The sequence below is a fragment of the Nerophis ophidion genome, linkage group LG05, assembly GCF_033978795.1.
Source record: "Nerophis ophidion isolate RoL-2023_Sa linkage group LG05, RoL_Noph_v1.0, whole genome shotgun sequence".
NCBI lineage: Eukaryota > Metazoa > Chordata > Actinopteri > Syngnathiformes > Syngnathidae > Nerophis > Nerophis ophidion.
Window position 1 is genome coordinate 71,268,787 of NC_084615.1, and position 20,324 is coordinate 71,289,110.

Genomic DNA, 20,324 nt, shown 5'->3' on the forward strand with positions numbered 1-20,324 from the left:
TTGTCTTTAGGCTCAATCGAGCAGAAGAATGGTTTCCCTCCAGAGTGTTGTCTGTCTAGCTCTCGCTCTTGTTCATGCTCCTGCTTCGCCAACCGCCATCAACAACTCTCCCCACTCCTTCTCGGCTGCTGCCTTTAACGGACTAGCAGGTGTTCAGATAAACACGGCCATGTGGGCCATCTACGCACCTGGTGCTGATCTCGAAGCCGGTCCTGGCACACCCCGCTTCGCTGCAGGTCCGCAGGCCTCACCCCCCAACAGACTCCTTTAATGTACCCTATAATCTGGTTAAAGTTAATGTATGTGCCTTATATATGAAAATAAATCAGAAATAGAACATTCACCGGCAGTGCGCCTTATAATCCGGTGCGCCCTATGGACCGAAAAATACAGTAATTACGTCTGCCAGAAGGTTATGTATTTTCTAGACTTTGTCAGTCTGTGTGTTAGTTAGTGAGTTAGCAACGTGCCTCAAAAAGTTATTAGTGGATTTCAATTAAACTTTCTAGAAGATGCCAGAAATGGGATGATGAAAAAGTGATTACATTGCAGGGGTGTTCCAGATCAGTGGTTCTCAAATGGGGGTACGTGTACCCCTGGGGGTACTTGAAGGTATGCCAAGGGGTACATTATATTTTTTTTAAATATTCTAAAAATAGCAACAATTCAAAATTCCTTTATAAATATATTTATTGAATAATACTTCAACAAAATATGAATGTAAGTTCATAAACTGAGAAAAAAAAATACAACAATGCAATATTCAGTGTTGACAGCTAGATTTTTTGTGGAATTAAGTTCATGAATCCAGATGGATCTCTATTACAATCCCCAAAGAGGGCCCTTTAAATTGATGATTACTTCTATGTGTCGAAATCCATTTCCATCCATTTTCTGCCGCTTATTCCCGTTTGGGGTCGCGGGGGGCGCTGGCGCCTATCTCAGCTACAATCGGGCGGAAGGCGGGGTACACCCTGGACAAGTCGCCACCTCATCGCAGTGTGTCGAAATCTTTATTTATAATTGAATCACTTGTTAATTTTTCAACAAGTTTTTAGTTATTTTTATATATTTTTTTCCAAATAGTTCAAGAAAGACCACTATAAATGAGCAATATTTTGCACTGTTATACAATTAAATAAATCAGATACTGATGACATAGTGCTGTATTTTACTTCTTTATCTCTTTTTTTCAACCAAAAATGCTTTGCTTGGATTAGGGGGTACTTGATTCCAAAAAAATGTTCACAGGGGGTACATCACTGAAAAAAAGTTGAGAACCACTGTTCCAGATTATTCAGGATTTTTTAAAGGATCCTTTACCATGGCGAGATAAAGCCCAGTCGAGGTCTGCGCTCTCCGCATGCTTTTGCAATAATGATAATTCAGCGGGGGATAGTAAGAGCAGGGGTCCTTATCTGATGGTGTGTCTGCTTGAAAGTGTCAAAATATATTAGGTAAGTGCGATTGAGAGTGTTGGATCGAGTTTTCCAATCATTGCTTCTGCAAAACGAAAGACAGTGAAGGTGTGAGGGATGATGGGTTTGATGTGGTGGCTTGATCTTGTTTGTCAGGAATTATGGGCAAAGAAGTCGAAGAAAGATAGTTTTTATTTTTACAAGTACAATGGACAGCAGTATATGTTTTATGTAATTCACCATTTTGCGGCGCCGGAGGGACAGTATCCAGCAAATTGGTCAGTGAAACATTTCTGTGTGGGCCACCCTGCGGGCAATATGGGAAAAGTGTGATATAAGTATAGCCAACGTGTGTCAAAATACCGTATTTTTTGGACCTAAAATTCTTTCGTTTTCTCAAAACCTGATAGTGCGCCTTATAATCCGGTGTGCCTAATGTACAGAATAGTTTTGGTTGTGCTCGAAGCTATTTTATTTGGTACATGGTGTAATAATGAGTATGTGCAGTAGATGGCAGTCACACATAAGAGATACGTGTGGACTGCCATATAAACAATACCAACATTTTATATGTTCGAATGAAAATATAGAACATTACTCACGGCGCTCAAAAGTCTATCAAAATGTTTTAGTACGACTTTGGTAAGCTATGAAGCTTTACCGCGTGATGGATTGTACTGTGCTTCAACATAGTATTACTATGGTGTGTGTGTATAAGGTAAGACACATTATCGGGCGTTTTGTTTCACAATATTATGCAAAGGAAACTTGTCTTTCCTTTTGGTACCTGCTGATCTGTATTTGGGATCTGCATAAATCCTGAAAATTTGCGCGAGTCCGCCTTTGTAGTCCGTGGGCTTCTTCTTTTTCTCTATCTTCTTGATATGGGTCATGCTGTTGCCATCTCTAAAATAAAGTAGTGTAAAGTTCCCACTTATATCTGTCAGTAAACTTGCCATGAAAGCGCTAAAACATACTGGTGGAGTGAGTTTACATTATTCACCCAAGGATCTTTAGTAATTAGAGAGTTCTGGTTGGACGAATTTTCACAGGACACATTTCCGGCGTTGTTATTGCACTAGTGAGCCACGGATGAGGAGATGCCGCTTCGTTATTGATATAAGTCAAGTCTGAATGTCATTAAAACAGTAAGCTCCATCTTTTGAGTTCCGGTCGAACTGTTTTTCACGGGAAACGTTTCTATTGTTATTGCACTCGTGAGCCACAAATTAGAAGATGCTGCTCTGTTATTGATTTAAGTAATGTCTGAAAGTCACTAAAACAGTTAGCTCCATCTTTTGGCACTTTTTCCACTCCCGTCCTTGCACGCTACACCACTACAACAAAGATGACTGGAGAAGACGCTGTCGAAGGTGAGCCACGTAAATAAGATCGGCCACAAAAACGGTGCCCCCTGAAGCGAATGTCAGAAAGCGGCTTGAAGATGATTTATAAAACATAATCCATGCAACATTTTGACCAAAGAACCACCAATACATGTCATGTAGACCAGTGGGCCCCCAAACTTTTTCCAGCTGCGGTCCGGTCAACGCTTGATAATTTGTCCCGTGGCCTGGCGGAGGGAGGGGGGGTGGGGGGGGATTCTTTTTTTTTTTTTTTTTTTTTCTTTGTCATGAAAAAGGGAGGTTTTTTGTCATGAAAAGGGGAATTTTTTGGGGTTGGTGCACTAATTGTAAATGTATCTTGTGTTTTTTATGTTGATTTAATAATAATAAAAAAATAGTAATAATTTTTTTTTTTTTTTTTTTAAATAAAAAATAATAATAATAATAATAAAAAATTATTCTTCGGCCCGGTACCGGTCCGCTGCTCGGTGGTTGGGGACCACTGTTGTAGACCACCTGGATGTTTTTTACATTTAGAAAAAAAATTATAATAATATGACTCCTTCCTGCGATTAGTTGGCGATTTGTCCAGGTTGTACTCCGCCTTCCGCCCGATTGTAGCTAAGATAGGCGCCAGCGCCCCCCCCGCGACCCCAAAAGGGAATAAGCGGTAGAAAATGGATGGATGGATGACTCCTTTAATGCGCCTTTTGTATGAAAATAAACCTGACGACCCTCTCATCTGCAGTGCGCCTTATGATGCGGAAAATACGGTACTCTATTCTACTTGGTGTGACTCTAGTAGGAGATCATTATTCTTCACAGTGTCATTCCCTTCAAAATTGTGTGTTTTCCTCACTGGCAGAAGCAACAACAGAAAGCCTTGTGTTCACTGACACTAGAATATGCTCGTCAGCATTGCACGCCATCATTTTAATTTGATTCCATGGCAGTTGAATGTCAACTATGTTCTGGCTCCAGCATTTTTTTTTTTTAAGTACAGATCAAGCCAGGTCATTATTGAGTTTGAGTATGAGTTTGAGTTTATTTCGAGCATGCAAGCATGTAACATGATACATCACAATTTCCAGTTTCTCTTGTCAACATGTTTGAAAAGGAGTAAGAAGAAGCTGATCTTATTTAATCCTACTCCTTTTCTTTTACATCTGCGTTCAAAGGACTCCGGCTTATTAGTGATTCCCAAATCCCAAAAAAAGTCTGCGGGCTATAGAGCTTTTTCATTTCGGGCTCCAGTACTCTGGAATGCCCTCCCGGTAACAGTTCGAGATGCCACCTCAGTAGAAGCATTTAAGTCTCACCTTAAAACTCATTTGTATACTCTAGCCTTTAAATAGACTCCCTTTTTAGACCAGTTGATCTGCCGTTTCTTTTCTGTTTCTTCTATGTCCCACTCTCCTTTGTGGAGGGGGTCCGGTCCGATCCGGTGGCCATGTACTGCTTGCCTGTGTATCGGCTGGGGACATCTCTGCGCTGCTGATCCGCCTCCGCTTGGGATGGTTTCCTGCTGGCTCCGCTGTGAACGGGACTCTCGCTGCTGTGTTGGATCCGCTTTGGACTGGACTCTCGCGGCTGTGTTGGATCCATTGTGGATCGAACTTTCACAGTATCATGTTAGACCCGCTCGACATCCATTGCTTTCCTCCTCTCCAAGGTTCTCATAGTCATCATTGTCACCGACGTCCCACTGGGTGTGAGTTTTCCTTGCCCTTATGTGGGCCTACCGAGGATGTCGTGGTGGTTTGTGCAGCCCTTTGAGACACTAGTGATTTAGGGCTATATAAGTAAACATTGATTGATTGATAACAGTTGCTAAAACTTTTGTTCACTTCCTGTTCTCCATTTATTCACAATAAACTCCATAAGTAATCACACACAAAAAAAAAAGAATGAATAATAATTAATGAAGTAAGTCATATTTCATATGACGAGATAAGTACCGTATTTCCCTGAATTGCCGCAGGGGCGCTAATTAATTTAAAACCTCTTCTCAGTCCTGCGCTTACCAAAGGCATGCGGTAAAAGTAAGCATGCGCTGATTATTTTAAAACCTCTTCTCACTCCGGCACTTACCAAAGGTATGCAGTAAAAATTTGAGTGTGATGTAAGCTTGGACCTTAAATCCTACTGAATAGCTCTTAATCTTCTTCCCTTTATGCGATTTCAAATTACCGGTATTGAAATCAGCCTCTTTCATTTTGAAAATTATGACAGGGAAAGTGTCACTCGTGACGTCACGAGTTTGACCAGGCGGTAATACTAAGCATGCGCTAATTATTTTGGGAAGCGAGTTTGACCCGGCAGTAATTGAAGGCAGGCGCGTACAATATGCCCTGCGGCAATTCAAGGAAATACAGTAAGATTATTTTGAGAATGAAAGAAGGGATGGATGAGATCAATTCAGAATGTTTCAATCAATCAATCAATCAATCAATGTTTATTTATATAGCCCCAAATCACAAATGTCTCAAAGGACTGCACAAATCATTACGACTACAACATCCTCGGAAGAACCCACAAAAGGGCAAGGAAAACTCACACCCAGTGGGCAGGGAGAATTCACATCCAGTGGGACGCCAGTGACAATGCTGACTATGAGAAACCTTGGAGAGGACCTCAGATGTGGGCAACCCCCCCCCCTCTAGGGGACCGAAAGCAATGGATGTCGAGCGGGTCTAACATGATACTGTGAAAGTTCAATTCATAGTGGCTCCAACACAGCCGCGAGAGTTCAGTTCAAGCGGATCCAAGACAGCAGCGAGAGTCCCGTCCACAGGAGACCATCTCAAGCGGAGGCGGATCAGCAGCGTAGAGATGTCCCCAACCGATACAGGCGAGCGGTCCATCCTGGGTCTCGACTCTGGACAGCCAGTACTTCATCCATGGTCATCGGACCGTACCCCCTCCACAAGGGAGGGGGGGACATAGGAGAAAGAAAAGAAGCGGCAGATCAACTGGTCTAAAAAGGAGGTCTATTTAAAGGCTAGAGTATACAGATGAGTTTTAAGGTGAGACTTAAATGCTTCTACTGAGGTAGCATCTCGAACTGTTACCGGGAGGGCATTCCAGAGTACTGGAGCCCGAACGGGTTCTTCTTCTTCTTCTTTTTCTATTGTTTTGTACTCTATGTCCTCCGATTTGTTTGTACAGTGTCACGTCAGTTTTAGCAGGGCCCACTGTTTTATGGAATATTTTCGGTCTGAAATTAGATTTGCAAATCCAGATTTTTCAGTTTTTGTTAAAAGGGGGAAAAAAAACCCCAAAAAAACAAGGCACCACTGTACTTGAAAATATGTTTGTTTTCTTGTAGCAAGATGGCACGGTTCCAATGTTGCCATGAACAAAAAACATGAACTGTATCGTTCATTTATACATTTCCATGTAATAGGTTAAAAACTAAACTACTAACTTAATAGAAAAAAAATACTCACTCTTTGTCGGCACGTGATATAAACAAATTTTACTTTTTTTTTTTTTCCAAGTGTAAAAATGTATATTGTACAGAGCAGCCAGGTCAGAGATGGGAATACTACTTTATGTGGTAGTACTTTTCATTTGTGTTTCTATTAGTCCTTCTGTGTATTGTCCTGATACCAATATTTTGGTACCTTTACCGGTAAATTATTTAGATACATTTTCGGCACTTTTCGATTGTTTTCTAGATACAAGGGGACCACATAAAATTGCATTATTGGCTTTGTTTCAACCAAAAATCTTAGGGTACATTAAACATATGTTTTTTTATTGCAAGTTTGGCATTAAATAAAATCGGGAACATACAAGACAACTTGTCTTTTAGTAGTAAGTAAACGAACAAAGGATCTTAATTTAGTCTACTGACATATGCAGTAACGTATTGTGTCATTTCCCATTCTGTTATTTTGTCAACATTATTCAGGATGTGGTAGAAAATGTATTATTAATCTACTTGTTCATTTACTGTTAATATCTTCTTACTTTCTCTTTTAACATATTTTATTTACACTTCTGTTAAAATTTAATAATCACTTATTCTTCTGTTGTTTGGATGCTTAACATTCGTTTTGGATGATACCACAAATTTGGGTATCAATCCGATACCAAGTAAATACAGGATCATACATTGGTCTTATTCATGTGTCCTGGGACATATTTTTCTGAGTTTATAAACATCCATCCATCCATTTTCTACCGCTTATTCCCTTTCGGGGTCGCGGGGGGGGCGGGGGGGGGGGCGGGGGGGCCTATCTCAGCTACAATCGGGTGGAAGGCGGGGTACACCCTGGACAAGTCGCCACTTCATCGCAGGGCCAACACAGATAGACAGACAACATTCACACTCACATTCACACACTAGGGCCAATTTAGTGTTGCCAATCAACCTATCCCCAGGTGCATGTCTTTGGAAGTGGGAGGAAGCCGGAGTACCCGGAGGGAAGCCACGCATTCACGGGGGAGAACATGCAAACTCCACACAGAAAGATCCCGAGCCTGGATTTGAACCCAGGACTGCAGGACCTTCGTATTGTGAACATAATAGAAATAAAACAAAAATGAAAGAAGATGTTTCGATGCCAAAAAATATCTATGTAGTCATAGTAGTATCGACTAGATACGTTGTTGTACTTGGTATCATTACAGTGAATGTCAGGTGTAGATCCACCAATGGCGTTTGTTTACATTGTGTGTAGTGAAGCATGTTAAGCTATTCCTCGTCCTGCAGGGATGATACTTGTTAGAAACGTACTTTATTTGTCGCCATGGAAACAAGTAGGTAAAACACTGCTGACAGCGGCTGGACTTTAGCCGCGAGCTCGCTAGCCATGTGTAATAGCACCTCTTCCTGTGGTTGTCTCTGGGTTATAGCTTTACCTTTATCGTTAGTTTTTAAGGCAAAATGCGGCCGCTATCCCTTTTCTGTCTACACACCGTCTTTGCTTGTACAAACCCCGTTTCTATATGAGTTGGGAAATTGTGTTAGATATAAATATAAACGGAATACAAATATTAGCAAATCATTTTCAACCCATATTCAGTTGAATATGCTACAAAGACAACATATTTGATGTTCAAACTGATAAACTTTTTTTTTGTGCAAATAATCATTACCTTTAGAATTCGATGCCAGTAACACGTGAAAAAAAGTTGGGAATGGTGGCAATAAATACTAATAAAGTTGAGGAATGCTCATCAAACACTTATATGGAACATCCCACAGGTGTGCAGGCTAATTGAGAACAGGTGGGTGCCATGATTGGGTATAAAAGCAGTTTCCATGAAATGCTAAGTAATTCACAAACAAGGATGGAGCTAGTGTCACTACTTTGTAAGCAAATTGTCGAACACTTTTAGAACAACATTTCTCAACGAGCTATTGCAAGGAATTAAGGGATTTTACCATCCACGGTCCGTAAAATCATTAAAAAGGTTCAGAGAATCTGGAGAAATCACTGCACGTAAGCGATGATATTACGGACTTTTGATCCCTCAGGCCGTACAGCGTCAAAAACCGGCATCGGTGTGTCAAGGATATCACCACACGGGCTCAGGAACACTTCATAATGCAAGGAATGTAGGGATTTTACCATCTACGGTCCGTAAAATCATTAAAAAGGTTCAGAGAATCTGGAGAAATCACTGCACGTAAGCGATGATATTACGGACTTTTGATCCCTCAGGCCGTACAGCGTCAAAAACCGGCATCGGTGTGTCAAGGATATCACCACACGGGCTCAGGAACACTTCATAATGCAAGGAATGTAGGGATTTTACCATCTACGGTCCGTAAAATCATCAAAAGGTTCAGAGAATCTGGAGAAATCACTGCACGTAAGCGATGATATTACGGACTTTTGATCCCTCAGGCCGTACTGCATCAAAAACCGACATCAGTGTGTAAAGGATATCACCACACGGGCTCAGGAACACTTCATAATGCAAGGAATTTAGGGATTTTACTGTCTACGGTCCGTAAAATCATCAAAAGGTTCAGAGAATCTGGAGAAATCACTGCACGTAAGTGATGATATTACGGACTTTTGATCCCTCAGGCCGTACTGCATCAAAAACCGACATCGGTGTGTAAAGGATATCACCACACGGGCTCAGGAACACTTCATAATGCAAGGAATGTAGGGATTTTACCATCTACGGTCCGTAAAATCATCAAAAGGTTCAGAGAATCTGGAGAAATCACTGCACGTAAGCGATGATATTACGGACTTTTGATCCCTCAGGCCGTACTGCATCAGAAACCGACATCAGTGTGTAAAGGATATCACCACACGGGCTCAGGAACACTTCATAATGCAAGGAATTTAGGGATTTTACCATCTACGGTCCGTAAAATCATCAAACGGTTCAGAGAATCTGGAGAAATCACTGCACGTAAGCGATGATATTACGGACTTTTGATCCCTCAGGCCGTACTGCATCAAAAACCGACATCAGTGTGTAAAGGATATCACCACACGGGCTCAGGAACACTTCATATTGCAAGGAATTAAGGGATTTTACCATCTACGGTCCGTAAAATCATCAAACGGTTCAGAGAATCTGGAGAAATCACTGCACGTAAGCGATGATATTACGGACTTTTGATCCCTCAGGCCGTACTGCGTCAAAAACCGACATCAGTGTGTAAAGGATATCACCACATGGGCTCAGGAACACTTCATATTGCAAGGAATTAAGGGATTTTACCATCTACGGTCCGTAAAATCATCAAAAGATTCAGAGAATCTGGAGAAATCACTGCACGTAAGCGATGATATTACGGACTTTTGATCCCTCAGGCCGTACTGCATCAAAAACCGACATCAGTGTGTAAAGGATATCACCACACGGGCTCAGGAACACTTCATATTGCAAGGAATTAAGGGATTTTACCATCTACGGTCCGTAAAATCATCAAAAGGTTCAGAGAATCTGGAGAAATCACTGCACGTAAGCGATGATATTACGGACTTTTGATCCCTCAGGCCGTACAGCGTCAAAAACCGACATCAGTGTGTAAAGGATATCACCACATGGGCTCAGGAACACTTCATATTGCAAGGAATTAAGGGATTTTACCATCTACGGTCCGTAAAATCATCAAAAGGTTCAGAGAATCTGGAGAAATCACTGCACGTAAGCGATGATATTACGGACTTTTGATCCCTCAGGCCGTACTGCGTCAAAAACCGACATCAGTGTGTAAAGGATATCACCACATGGGCTCAGGAACACTTCATATTGCAAGGAATTAAGGGATTTTACCATCTACGGTCCGTAAAATCATCAAAAGGTTCAGAGAATCTGGAGAAATCACTGCACGTAAGCGATGATATTACGGACTTTTGATCCCTCAGGCCGTACTGCATCAAAAACCGACATCAGTGTGTAAAGGATATCACCACACGGGCTCAGGAACACTTCATATTGCAAGGAATTAAGGGATTTTACCATCTACGGTCCGTAAAATCATCAAAAGGTTCAGAGAATCTGGAGAAATCACTGCACGTAAGCGATGATATTACGGACTTTTGATCCCTCAGGCCGTACAGCGTCAAAAACCGGCATCGGTGTGTCAAGGATATCACCACACGGGCTCAGGAACACTTCATAAAACCACTGTCAGTAACTACAGTTGGTCGCTACATCAGTAAATGCAAGTTAAAACTCTACTATGCAAAGCCAGTACCGGATATGATTCACTAGTATCGCGGTGCTATACTAATACCAGTATACCATGCAACCCCTAGGCCTTCCAAGAATTCACAACGTCTCGATCGTTTACCAATTTCTGCAAAAAATGCACAACCCCACAACTTTGTCCAGTGCCTGCAACTTCCCCAAGCCGTCTGGGTTAACATTTAGCAAAACACTGGCATCCTCACTTTGTAGTTTACATGTATTTGTATATTTATCTATTCATATTCATCCAAGGTTAGGCAATTAAGAAAATATTTCTCATTTTCAACGCTGACCTAGCAGAGGAGGCCACTTTGACATGACAGAGACGCTGAAGTGTGATGATAATCTCTCTTCGTGCGCTGTTTAGCAACAACAACAAAATACCATTCTATTGTTCACTATTGTTGAAAACATAAATTTGAAGGTTGAAATGGAAAAACACTTCTCAAGCTTAAAGCACACGCGGAGAATGTCTGCAACCTGTGTATGACAGAGCAGACAGCGAACCATAAAGAAGCCTTTAGTAGTGTTTTTTTTCCTATAATTATATCCATTTATTACTACTTACTAGGGTTGTACGGTATACCAGTACTGGTATAGTATCGCGGTACTAATGAATCAAAAACGGTACTATACTCTGTTTGAAAAGTTCCCGGGCATGGCGGAGTCATCACATCATGACATTGCGGGTTTTGCGAGCAGAGGAGCATGTTCGGCAGCGCACAATCACGGAGTACTTACAAGCAGACAGTGTGTAGACAGAAAAGGGAGAACGGACGCTTTTTGGCCTAAAAAACAAAGATAAAGGTGAAGCTATAACACTGTAACCCCCTTAGGAAGAGGTGCTTTAAGACATGGCTGGCTAGCTAGCAGCGACTGTCGATTTAGTGATTTAGTTACTTCTAAATCACTAATCCTCGCCTCCATGGCGAGGAATAAAGTACGGTTCTTACAAGTATCATCACTGCAGGACGAGGAATAGCTAAACATGCTTCACTACACACCGTAGGAGGAAACAATAGCTAACCGCTAACAGCAAGCTGGCACCCTGAATAAAAATTAATACCATGAGGCGACATGATACCAAGTACAAAAGCGTATCTAGTCGATAGTACTATGATTACATCGATATTTCTTATCATCACAAAAACTTTTTTCCTTTTTCAAAAATTCATATCATGTCTATAAACTCAGGAAATATGTCCCTGGACACATGAGGACTTTGAATATGACCAATGATCCTGTAACAACTTGGTATCGGATCGATACATACATTTGTGGTATCATCCAAAACTAATGTAAACCGCTAACAGCAAGTTGGCACCCTGAATGAAAATTAATACCATGAGGAGACATGATACCAAGTACAAAAGCGTATCTAGTCGATAGTATTATGATTACATCGATATTTTTTATCATCACAAAAACTTTTTTCCTTTTTCAAAAATTCATATCATGTCTATAAACTCAGGAAATATGTCCCTGGACACATGAGGACTTTGAATATGACCAATGCATAATCCTGTTACGACTTGGTATCGGATCGATACATACATATCATCCAAAACTAATGTAAATGTCAGGCTTGTCCCTGACAGTTTGACTATGTTTTAGTTTTTTCCCCTGCATTTGTCTTTGTTTCCTCTGTGTGTGTTTAGTGTTTTCTGTCTTTCTCCCTTAGTGCTGTTTCCCCTGAACTGCGGCTGATTGGCACCTGGCCACACCTGGTGTCAATCAGCCCGCTCATATTTAGACCTGTTTTCTCCTCCAGTCTGTGCTGGATTATTGTCATGAATCGTCGCTCCTGTCGTGTCGTGTCATGTCGTGTCAAAGCACCGTTGCGGTAAGCTATATTTGGTAGCGGTTTGTAGCTGACTGTTTTTGTTCCATGCTTCCAAGTTTGTTTGTCCATAGCCCAGTTTGTTCGTGCGCACCTTTGTTTGGTTTTGTTTTCGTGTTATAGATTAAATCATGTTTTCTCACTCAATGGCCTGCCTCCTTCTCTGCATCTTGTTGTTCGTCACAAACCATCTCTGACAGTAAAGTATCCAAACAACAGAAGGATAAGTGAGTATTACATTTTAACAGGAGTGTAGATAAAACATGTTAAACGAGAAAGTAGATATTAACAGTAAATGAACAAGTTGATTAATAATAAATTTTTACAGTTTGTCCCTCATAATTTTGACAAAATAGAACATTGGTGCCAAACTCTGGCCCGCGGGCCAAATCTGGCCCGCCGTGTAATTTAATTTAGCCCTTGAGGCAATATCAATTTAGCATTAGAGCTGGCCCGCCGGTGTTATACAGCGTCAGTGCCGCTGTAGCACCGCATTCACCGCTCATACTTGCCAACCCTCCTAATTTTCCCGGTTGACTCCCGAAGTTTAGTGCCCCTCCCGAAAATCTCCCGGAGCAACCATTCTCCCGAATTTCCACCGATTTCCACCTGGACAACTATATTGGGGGTGTGCATTTAAGGCACTGCCTTTAGTGTTCTCTACAACCTGTCGTCACGTCTGCTTTTCCTCCATACTAACAGCGTGTCACATAAAAGTTGTGGCTTTTACACACACACACACACACACACACACACAAGTGAATGCAAGGCATACTTGGTCAACAGCCATACAGGTCACACTGAGGGTGGCCGTATAAACAACTTTAGCACTGTTACAAATATGCGCCACACTGTGAACCCACACTAAACAAGAATGACAAACACATTTCAGGTGAACATCCGCACCGTAACACAACAGAACAAATACCCAGAAGCCCTTGCAGCACTAACTTCCGGGAAACTTCCAGCAAACTGACCAATAATTAACGTTTTATTCATGCATTTTCTCTTGCTACTTCAAGGCTTGAATAATTGGTTCATTCATTATTGTTATTTTATTTTCAAATTTACTATTAGACTGTGGAAAATTTTTTATATTTACCTCAGAAGATTGCAAATAGAAAAAAAGGCATTACATTTTTATTTCAATTTAATTTGATATGCCATTGATATTTTTTTTATTATTATTGTTATTATTTGAAACTGGATTTTGCATGTCACTAAAGTTATAAAAGCCTTGCTTGTTCAATATTTAATGCAAAACTTGTTTGGGTCCCTATTAAAAGGTTAATTTGTTCAACCTTGGCCCGCGGCTTTGTTCCGTTTAAAATTTTGGCCCACTCTGTATTTGAGTTTGACACTCCGGAAATAGAGTGATAAATGACACAATATGTTACTGCATATTTCATCCGACAAATTAGGAGCCTTTGTGTGCTTACTTACTACTAAAAGACACGTTGTCTTGTATGTTCACTATTTTATTTAAGGACAAACTTGCAAAAAGAAACATATGGTTAATGTACCGTAAGATTTTTTTTTGTTAAAATAAAGCCAATTATGACATTCTAGAGAACATGCAAACTCCACACGGAAAGACCCCGAGCCCCGGGATTGAACCCAGGGCCTTCGTATTGTTCCACTTAACAACATTTATGTGAATGCCAATGCTTTGGGAGTACATTACACACACATGCAGTTACATGAATATTCTTATTCATGTCAAATACTGTAAATGGCTAATACTTTAGGGCAGGCCTGGGCAGTTATTATGACTCGGGGGGACCAAATTTAAAGTAAAAAATGTGTCTGGGGGACGACATACACACACACACAAGCAGTGAAAATCTGTTGAACAATACATGTGATTGGGTCCGATTTTTTAGGAACACTAATACAAAACCATGCGATGAGGTGACGATTTGTCCAGGGTGTACTCCGCCTTCCGCCTGAATGCAGCTGAGATAGGCTCCAGCACCCCTAGTCACCCCAAAAGGGACAAGCGGTAGAAAATTAATGGATGGATGGATAATACAAAACCTCACATTAATGCCTGATTAAATGCTAAAAACATTATGGACAGACCGCCTTAAAAATGGAACGGAATTGTATTTTTTTTACTGAATGAGACACCCAGAATATACATGAAAATAAAGAATGTGGGATTTACAATATTAACTATGAACGATAAAACACTGAATATTGACAACATATAAACATCACACCCTCTTCTTGATCGACATATTTTACAATCAAGCGAAACGCAACAGAAAGGAAACAAACACAGCAAAATATGAAAGCGGAGGGTAAAAAAAAAACCCTGATACATCTGATATATCAATAAGATTTAGAACTTTGTTGTAAAAATCTCCTTCCGCGTCTGTCCCAGACACCCGCATTTCAGGCTGGCTCTCTGGAAACACTCTGTGGAAACGCTCCCCGCCCACACTGCTTGGTGCCTCGTCTGAGCTGCTGTGACTTAAATGACCATAGTAACTAGTATTTAATGCAAAAGCCAGATTCCAACCATTGAAATATTTTTGTATAGTTCAAGATGTTATGATCCGCTGCCCGGATCATAGTTTTTTCAGCACTTTCTGAGTTTGTTTGTCTAGGTTGCCATGACGGCAAATTACATTCTCCTGCTTCTGGATAATATTCGGGACACGCACCCGTTGCCCGGTTACTAATCAGAGGGCTATTTAGTCCATGCCCTGGCCTCACTCGGCCTGGCTTCCTAGTTTGTTTTTTGTACAACAAGTGACGACGTTTGTTTCCTGCTCTCTACCTGCTAGCTTCCACGCTAGGCTCTTTACCTTCTAGCTCCCATGCTAGCTCTTTTAGTTTTCTTAAGAGCTATGAGCATGTTTTTTTTCTTTGTTACCGTCTGAGTTATTTAGAAATAAATCATTTCCTACCTTCACCCTGTGTCCAAAGCCCGTTTGCATTCCTGGGAGAACGAACCCCGCACCACCACACAAGACTTACGGTCATTTGAAAACATCACTAGACATCACAATGGCAGCTACAGTTTCAATATTAGAGTTGAAAAAAAATTATTTGGGAATATTTTTGAAGGCTGGTGACATTTATCAAGACTAGGACGGGAAAAAATCCACGTCCAAGTCCTAGTCTTGGCAGATGTCGCCAGCCTTCTGTCAAGACTAGGACTTGGGCGTGGATTGTTTTCCCGTGGTGCAAAGCGATTGGAGCGGAGACGGCGTGAAGGTAAAGAGATCTTTTAATATTGACTCTAAAAAAGGAACAAACAAAAGGCGCTCATAATGGAGGTACAAAACTTGGCTATGAAAGCAAAACTTGCACTAAGGCAAAACAATGGTCATAAAACAAAACTTGCACTATGGCATGAATAACGAAAAAACTTACTGTGACTGAGACAAGGGGCATGGATGATTGGCTTGGAATCATGGATTTGTAGAAGGTGATCGAGGGTGATAGAAGGTGATGTTGCCAGGCTGACTACCTGGCAACTGTGGCTTAAATAATACTGTGGTGATTGAAAACAGGTGCGTGACATGGGGACGGGTGAAAACTAATGGGTTGACATGGAAACAAAGCAAACAAGGAAGTGCAAAAACACGAAACAATGGAGTCTTAAACAAAACCAAACTAAACAAAACATGATCACAAGACATGACAATTCTCATTCCGCTCTCGGGCCTTGACTTTGACACATAGGAACTAAAGTGTATGGACACGTACTATGTGTCAGCTTGTGATGCTCATGGCAAGTCCACCGGTGTTCCTCTTATCACCCAAGTTACAGACTGCAGTATGAATCTAAAAATATCACTCCTTCCCCACAGGTACATCGCTATTGTCCACCCCACTTCAGAGCGGAGGACCATCCAGTGGACTATCATCATCAACATGCTGGTGTGGATCGGCAGCTTCCTCCTCACCGTACCAGTCATGATGTACGCCAAGGTGGTCCGCAGACAGCGTTTAGAAGTCTGCATGATGTATCTGGACGGGCCAGAGGACATGTACTGGTACACCCTCTACCAGTCCATCCTGGGCTTTATCATCCCCCTGGTCATTATCAGCACCTTCTACTCTCTTACGCTCTACCACGTGTTCAGCTCCATCCGCCGGGTCAAGCGCAGGCAGTCCGTGTGGGCCAAGAGGGCCACGAAGATGGTCCTGATGGTGATCGCTCTCTTCCTCATCTGCTGGTCTCCCTACCACGTCATCCAGGTGATCAACCTGAGCAACAACTCCCCGACCATCGCCTTCGTCTACGTCTACAACATCAGCATCTGCCTCAGCTACTCCCACAGCTGCATCAACCCGCTCATGTTGCTCATCTTCGCCCAGAATTACCGCGAGCGCCTCTGTCGCAGAAACAGGCTGTATGGTTCCCAGCAATCGTCCAAGGTGACTGTGATCAAAACAGAAGGTTCCAGTACGGAGCCGAATAATCGCTGTACGGCCATCTAAGCAAATGGACTAATATCGATGTATGTGAACCACGTATAGGACATCGAAATTAAGTTATTGGCAGGATGACCAAAGACAATGTGCCTCTGGAGGGAATACTCGCACCGCTTTCCAACTGTACAGACAATGGAAGAAGGGTTTTGAAATTTAGTGGATGCCGCCACTAAAGCGAATGTTAAATATTGGATCATGTGAGGTTGTTTTCTTGATCGTTTCCTGATATTATATTATTGTTTAAAAGATCTCAGAGGCTGATTTCATCCAAACAAATGTTTTATCTGTACAGACAGAAACGGGTCAACTTAATAGACCAGGGGTCGGGAACCGTTTTGGCTGAGAAAGCCTTATACGCCAAATATTTTAAAAAGTATTTCCGTAAGAGCCATATAATATTTTTTAACACTGAATACAACAAAATGTCTGGATTATTAAGTAAGACCAACATTTATAGAGTATAATATGTCACAAACTTGCATGGCAGCAGTAGTAGCGACCCCAAGATGCAGGAACCAGGAGAGCGAAAAGCAGGTAAGATGATTTTAATATCATCAACAGAGGAGAATGAAACAGTCTTGCATGTACAGTTCCAAACTATAGTCAATCTTCTAGCCATAAGGAGCGCGCAAGACAAGCACAAATAGAAATATACTGATTGGCAGCAGGTGTGGACCGGCTACCAATCAACAGCAGGTGAGGGGAAAAAAACGCAGAAAATGGAAACAAAATACAAACCCCGTTTAAGTTGGGAAACTGTGTTAGATGTAAATATAAACAGAATACAATGATTTGCAAATCATTTTCAACCCATATTCAGTTGAATATGCTTCAAAGACAACATATTTGATGTTCAAACTCATAAAACTTTTTTTTTTTGCAAATAATCATTGACTTTAGAATTTGATGCCAGCAACACGTGACAAAGAAGTTGGGAAAGGTGTCAATAAATACTGATAAAGTTGAGGAATGCTCGTCAAACTCTTATATGGAACATCCCACAGGTGTGCAGGCTAAATGAGAACAGTTGGGTGCCATGATTGGGTATAAAAGCAGCTTCCATGAAATGCTAAGTAATTCACAAACAAGGATGGGGCGAGGGTCACCACTTTGTAAGCAAATTGTCGAACAGTTTTCGAACAACATTTCTCAACGAGCTATTGCAAGGAATTTAGGGATTTTACCATCTATGGTCCATAAAATCATCAAAAGGTTCAGAGAATCTGGAGAAATCACTGCACGTAAGCGATGATATTACGGACCTTTGATCCCTCAGGTGGTACTGCATCAAAAACCGACATCAGTGTGTAAAGGATATTTCCAAATGGGCTCAGGAACACTTCATTAAACCACTGTCATTAGCTACAGTTGGTTGCTACATCTGTAAGTGCAAGTTAAAACTCTACTTTGCAAAACCAAACCCATTTATCAACAATATCCTGAAACGCCGCCGGCTTGGCTGGGCCCGAGCTCACCTAAGATGGACTGATGCAAAATGGAAAGGTGTTCTGTAATCTGACGAGTCCACATTTCAAATTATTGAATTATTTTGAATTTAATTATATTTATGTAGCGCTTTTCTCTAGTGACTCAAAGCTCTTTACATAGTGAAACCCAATATTTAAGTTACATTTAAACCAGTGTGGGTGGCACTGAGAGCAGGTGGGCAAAGTGTCTTGCCCAAGGACACAACGGCAGTGACTAGGATGGCGGAAGCGGAAATCGAACCTGCAACCCTCAAGTTGCTGGCACGGCTGCTTTACCAACCGAGCTAATTGGAAACAGAGGACGTGGTGTCTTCCAGAACAAAGAGGAAAATAACCATTCGGATTGCTTTAAGCGCAAAGTTCAAAAGCCAGCATCTGTGATGGTATGGGGGTGTATTAGTACCCAAGGCATGGGTAACTTACACATCTGTGAAGGCACCATTAATTCTGAAAGGTCCATACAGGTTTTGGACCTACGCATGTTGTCATTAAAGCAACGTTATCATGGACGCCCCTGCTTATTTCAGCGAGACAAGTGTTACAACAGCGTGGTTTCGTAAAAAAAAGAGTGCGGGTACTTTCCTGGCCCGCCTGCAGTCCAGACCTGTCTCCCATTGAAAATGTGTGGCACATTATGAAACGTAAAATACGACAGACTGTTGAACGATTGAAGCTCTACATAAAACAAGAATGGGAAACAATTCCACTTTCAAAGCTTCATCAATTAGTTTCCTCAGTTCCCAAACGTTTATTGAGTGTTGTTAAAAGAAAAGGTGATGTAACACAGTGGTGAACATGCCCTTTCCCAACTACTTTGGCACGTGTTGCAGCCATGAAATTATAAGTTATTTATTATTTGCAAAAAAAAAATACGTTAATGGGTTTGAACATCAAATATCTTGTCTTTGTAGAAAGCATTCAACTGAATATGGGTTGAAAAGGATTTGCAAATCATTGTATTTGGTTTATATTTACATCTAACACAATTTCCCAACTCATATGGAAACGGTTTGTAAGAGCACTGATGGGAAGTGAATACAAAACAAAGAAGCACAAACAGAAATCAAGTAACAGATCTTCACATAATATGTCTCTTATTCTTTTTAATAAAAATGTTTATTCGGAAGCTTACCGATGATAAATAAAATGCTTCTTACCATTGATGCCACTTCTTGAACAGGTGCGGTACAAAACAGATGGATGGATTAAAATGTATGAGAATTTTTTATATTTTGAACATTATTTTTTTACACTGTGATTACCAGCGGAATTATTAATTTCTTATCATGTTAAGCAATGTCAGCCAAGATTTATCTGAGAGCCAGATGCAGTCATCAAAAGAGCCACATCTGGCTCGAGAGCCATGGGTTCCCTACCCCTGTATTAGACGTTGGCATGGAGCTTAAAACAATGAAAATGCTGTAATGTTCATGCCAGGCCAGTAGTTGGCGATGGCACTTTTCTTTGAAAAAAAAAAAAAAAAAAAACAGCTGTTATTGGCACATGTTGAATATGAATGAAGAGTTAAGGGTAGGTTGTGGTAGTCGGAGGCAGTCGCGGTGTAGATATACGCATTATTTATGAAAAAGAAGTGGAGAATTTCAGACAAAGACAAAAGTAAAATGATGTTTGCATCAATGTATCGCCTTAAAAAAGTGGAAGAAGAACCGTGGTTGTGAAATTAAATTGTTGTGTAGACAATGTCGATATTGCTCAATGTGTTTAGCAGTCTAGAATAGAGCGTGAATGCGCACTTCAACAGTGTTGTGTTACTCCACTACTTGTTGGTGTTTTGTTTTTGTTATTCTATATAGAGGGCTTCGGAGTTTCTATTATTCTATTATATTATCGAGCCATACTCATAATGCCAACTACAGATGTCCCATTACATTGGATTGCCGATATTATCGGCCGATAAATGCTTTGAAATTTAATATCGGAAATTATCGGTTTCGAAACGTAAAATGTATTACTTTTTATAACTCCGCTGTACGGAGTGGTACACCGACATAGGGCATACTTGCCAACCCTCCCGGAGTTTCCGGGAAACTCCCGAAATTCAGCGCCTCTCACAAAAACCTCCCGGGACAAAATTTTCTCCTGAAAA

The 20,324-nt window shown here is 41.1% G+C and overlaps 1 protein-coding gene across 1 annotated transcript in view; it reads left to right on the top strand.

Moving 5' to 3' along the window:
- mchr2b (melanin concentrating hormone receptor 2b) overlaps positions 1-19,918 on the top strand; it is a 52,485-nt gene extending 32,567 nt beyond the window's left edge. Inside the window, exon 2 of the mRNA XM_061901922.1 lies at positions 16,103-19,918. Coding sequence (XP_061757906.1) covers positions 16,103-16,736 — 634 coding nt within the window. The 3' untranslated portion in view covers positions 16,737-19,918. The remainder of the gene's footprint in view (positions 1-16,102) is intronic.
- The last annotated feature ends 406 nt before the right edge of the window (positions 19,919-20,324 follow it).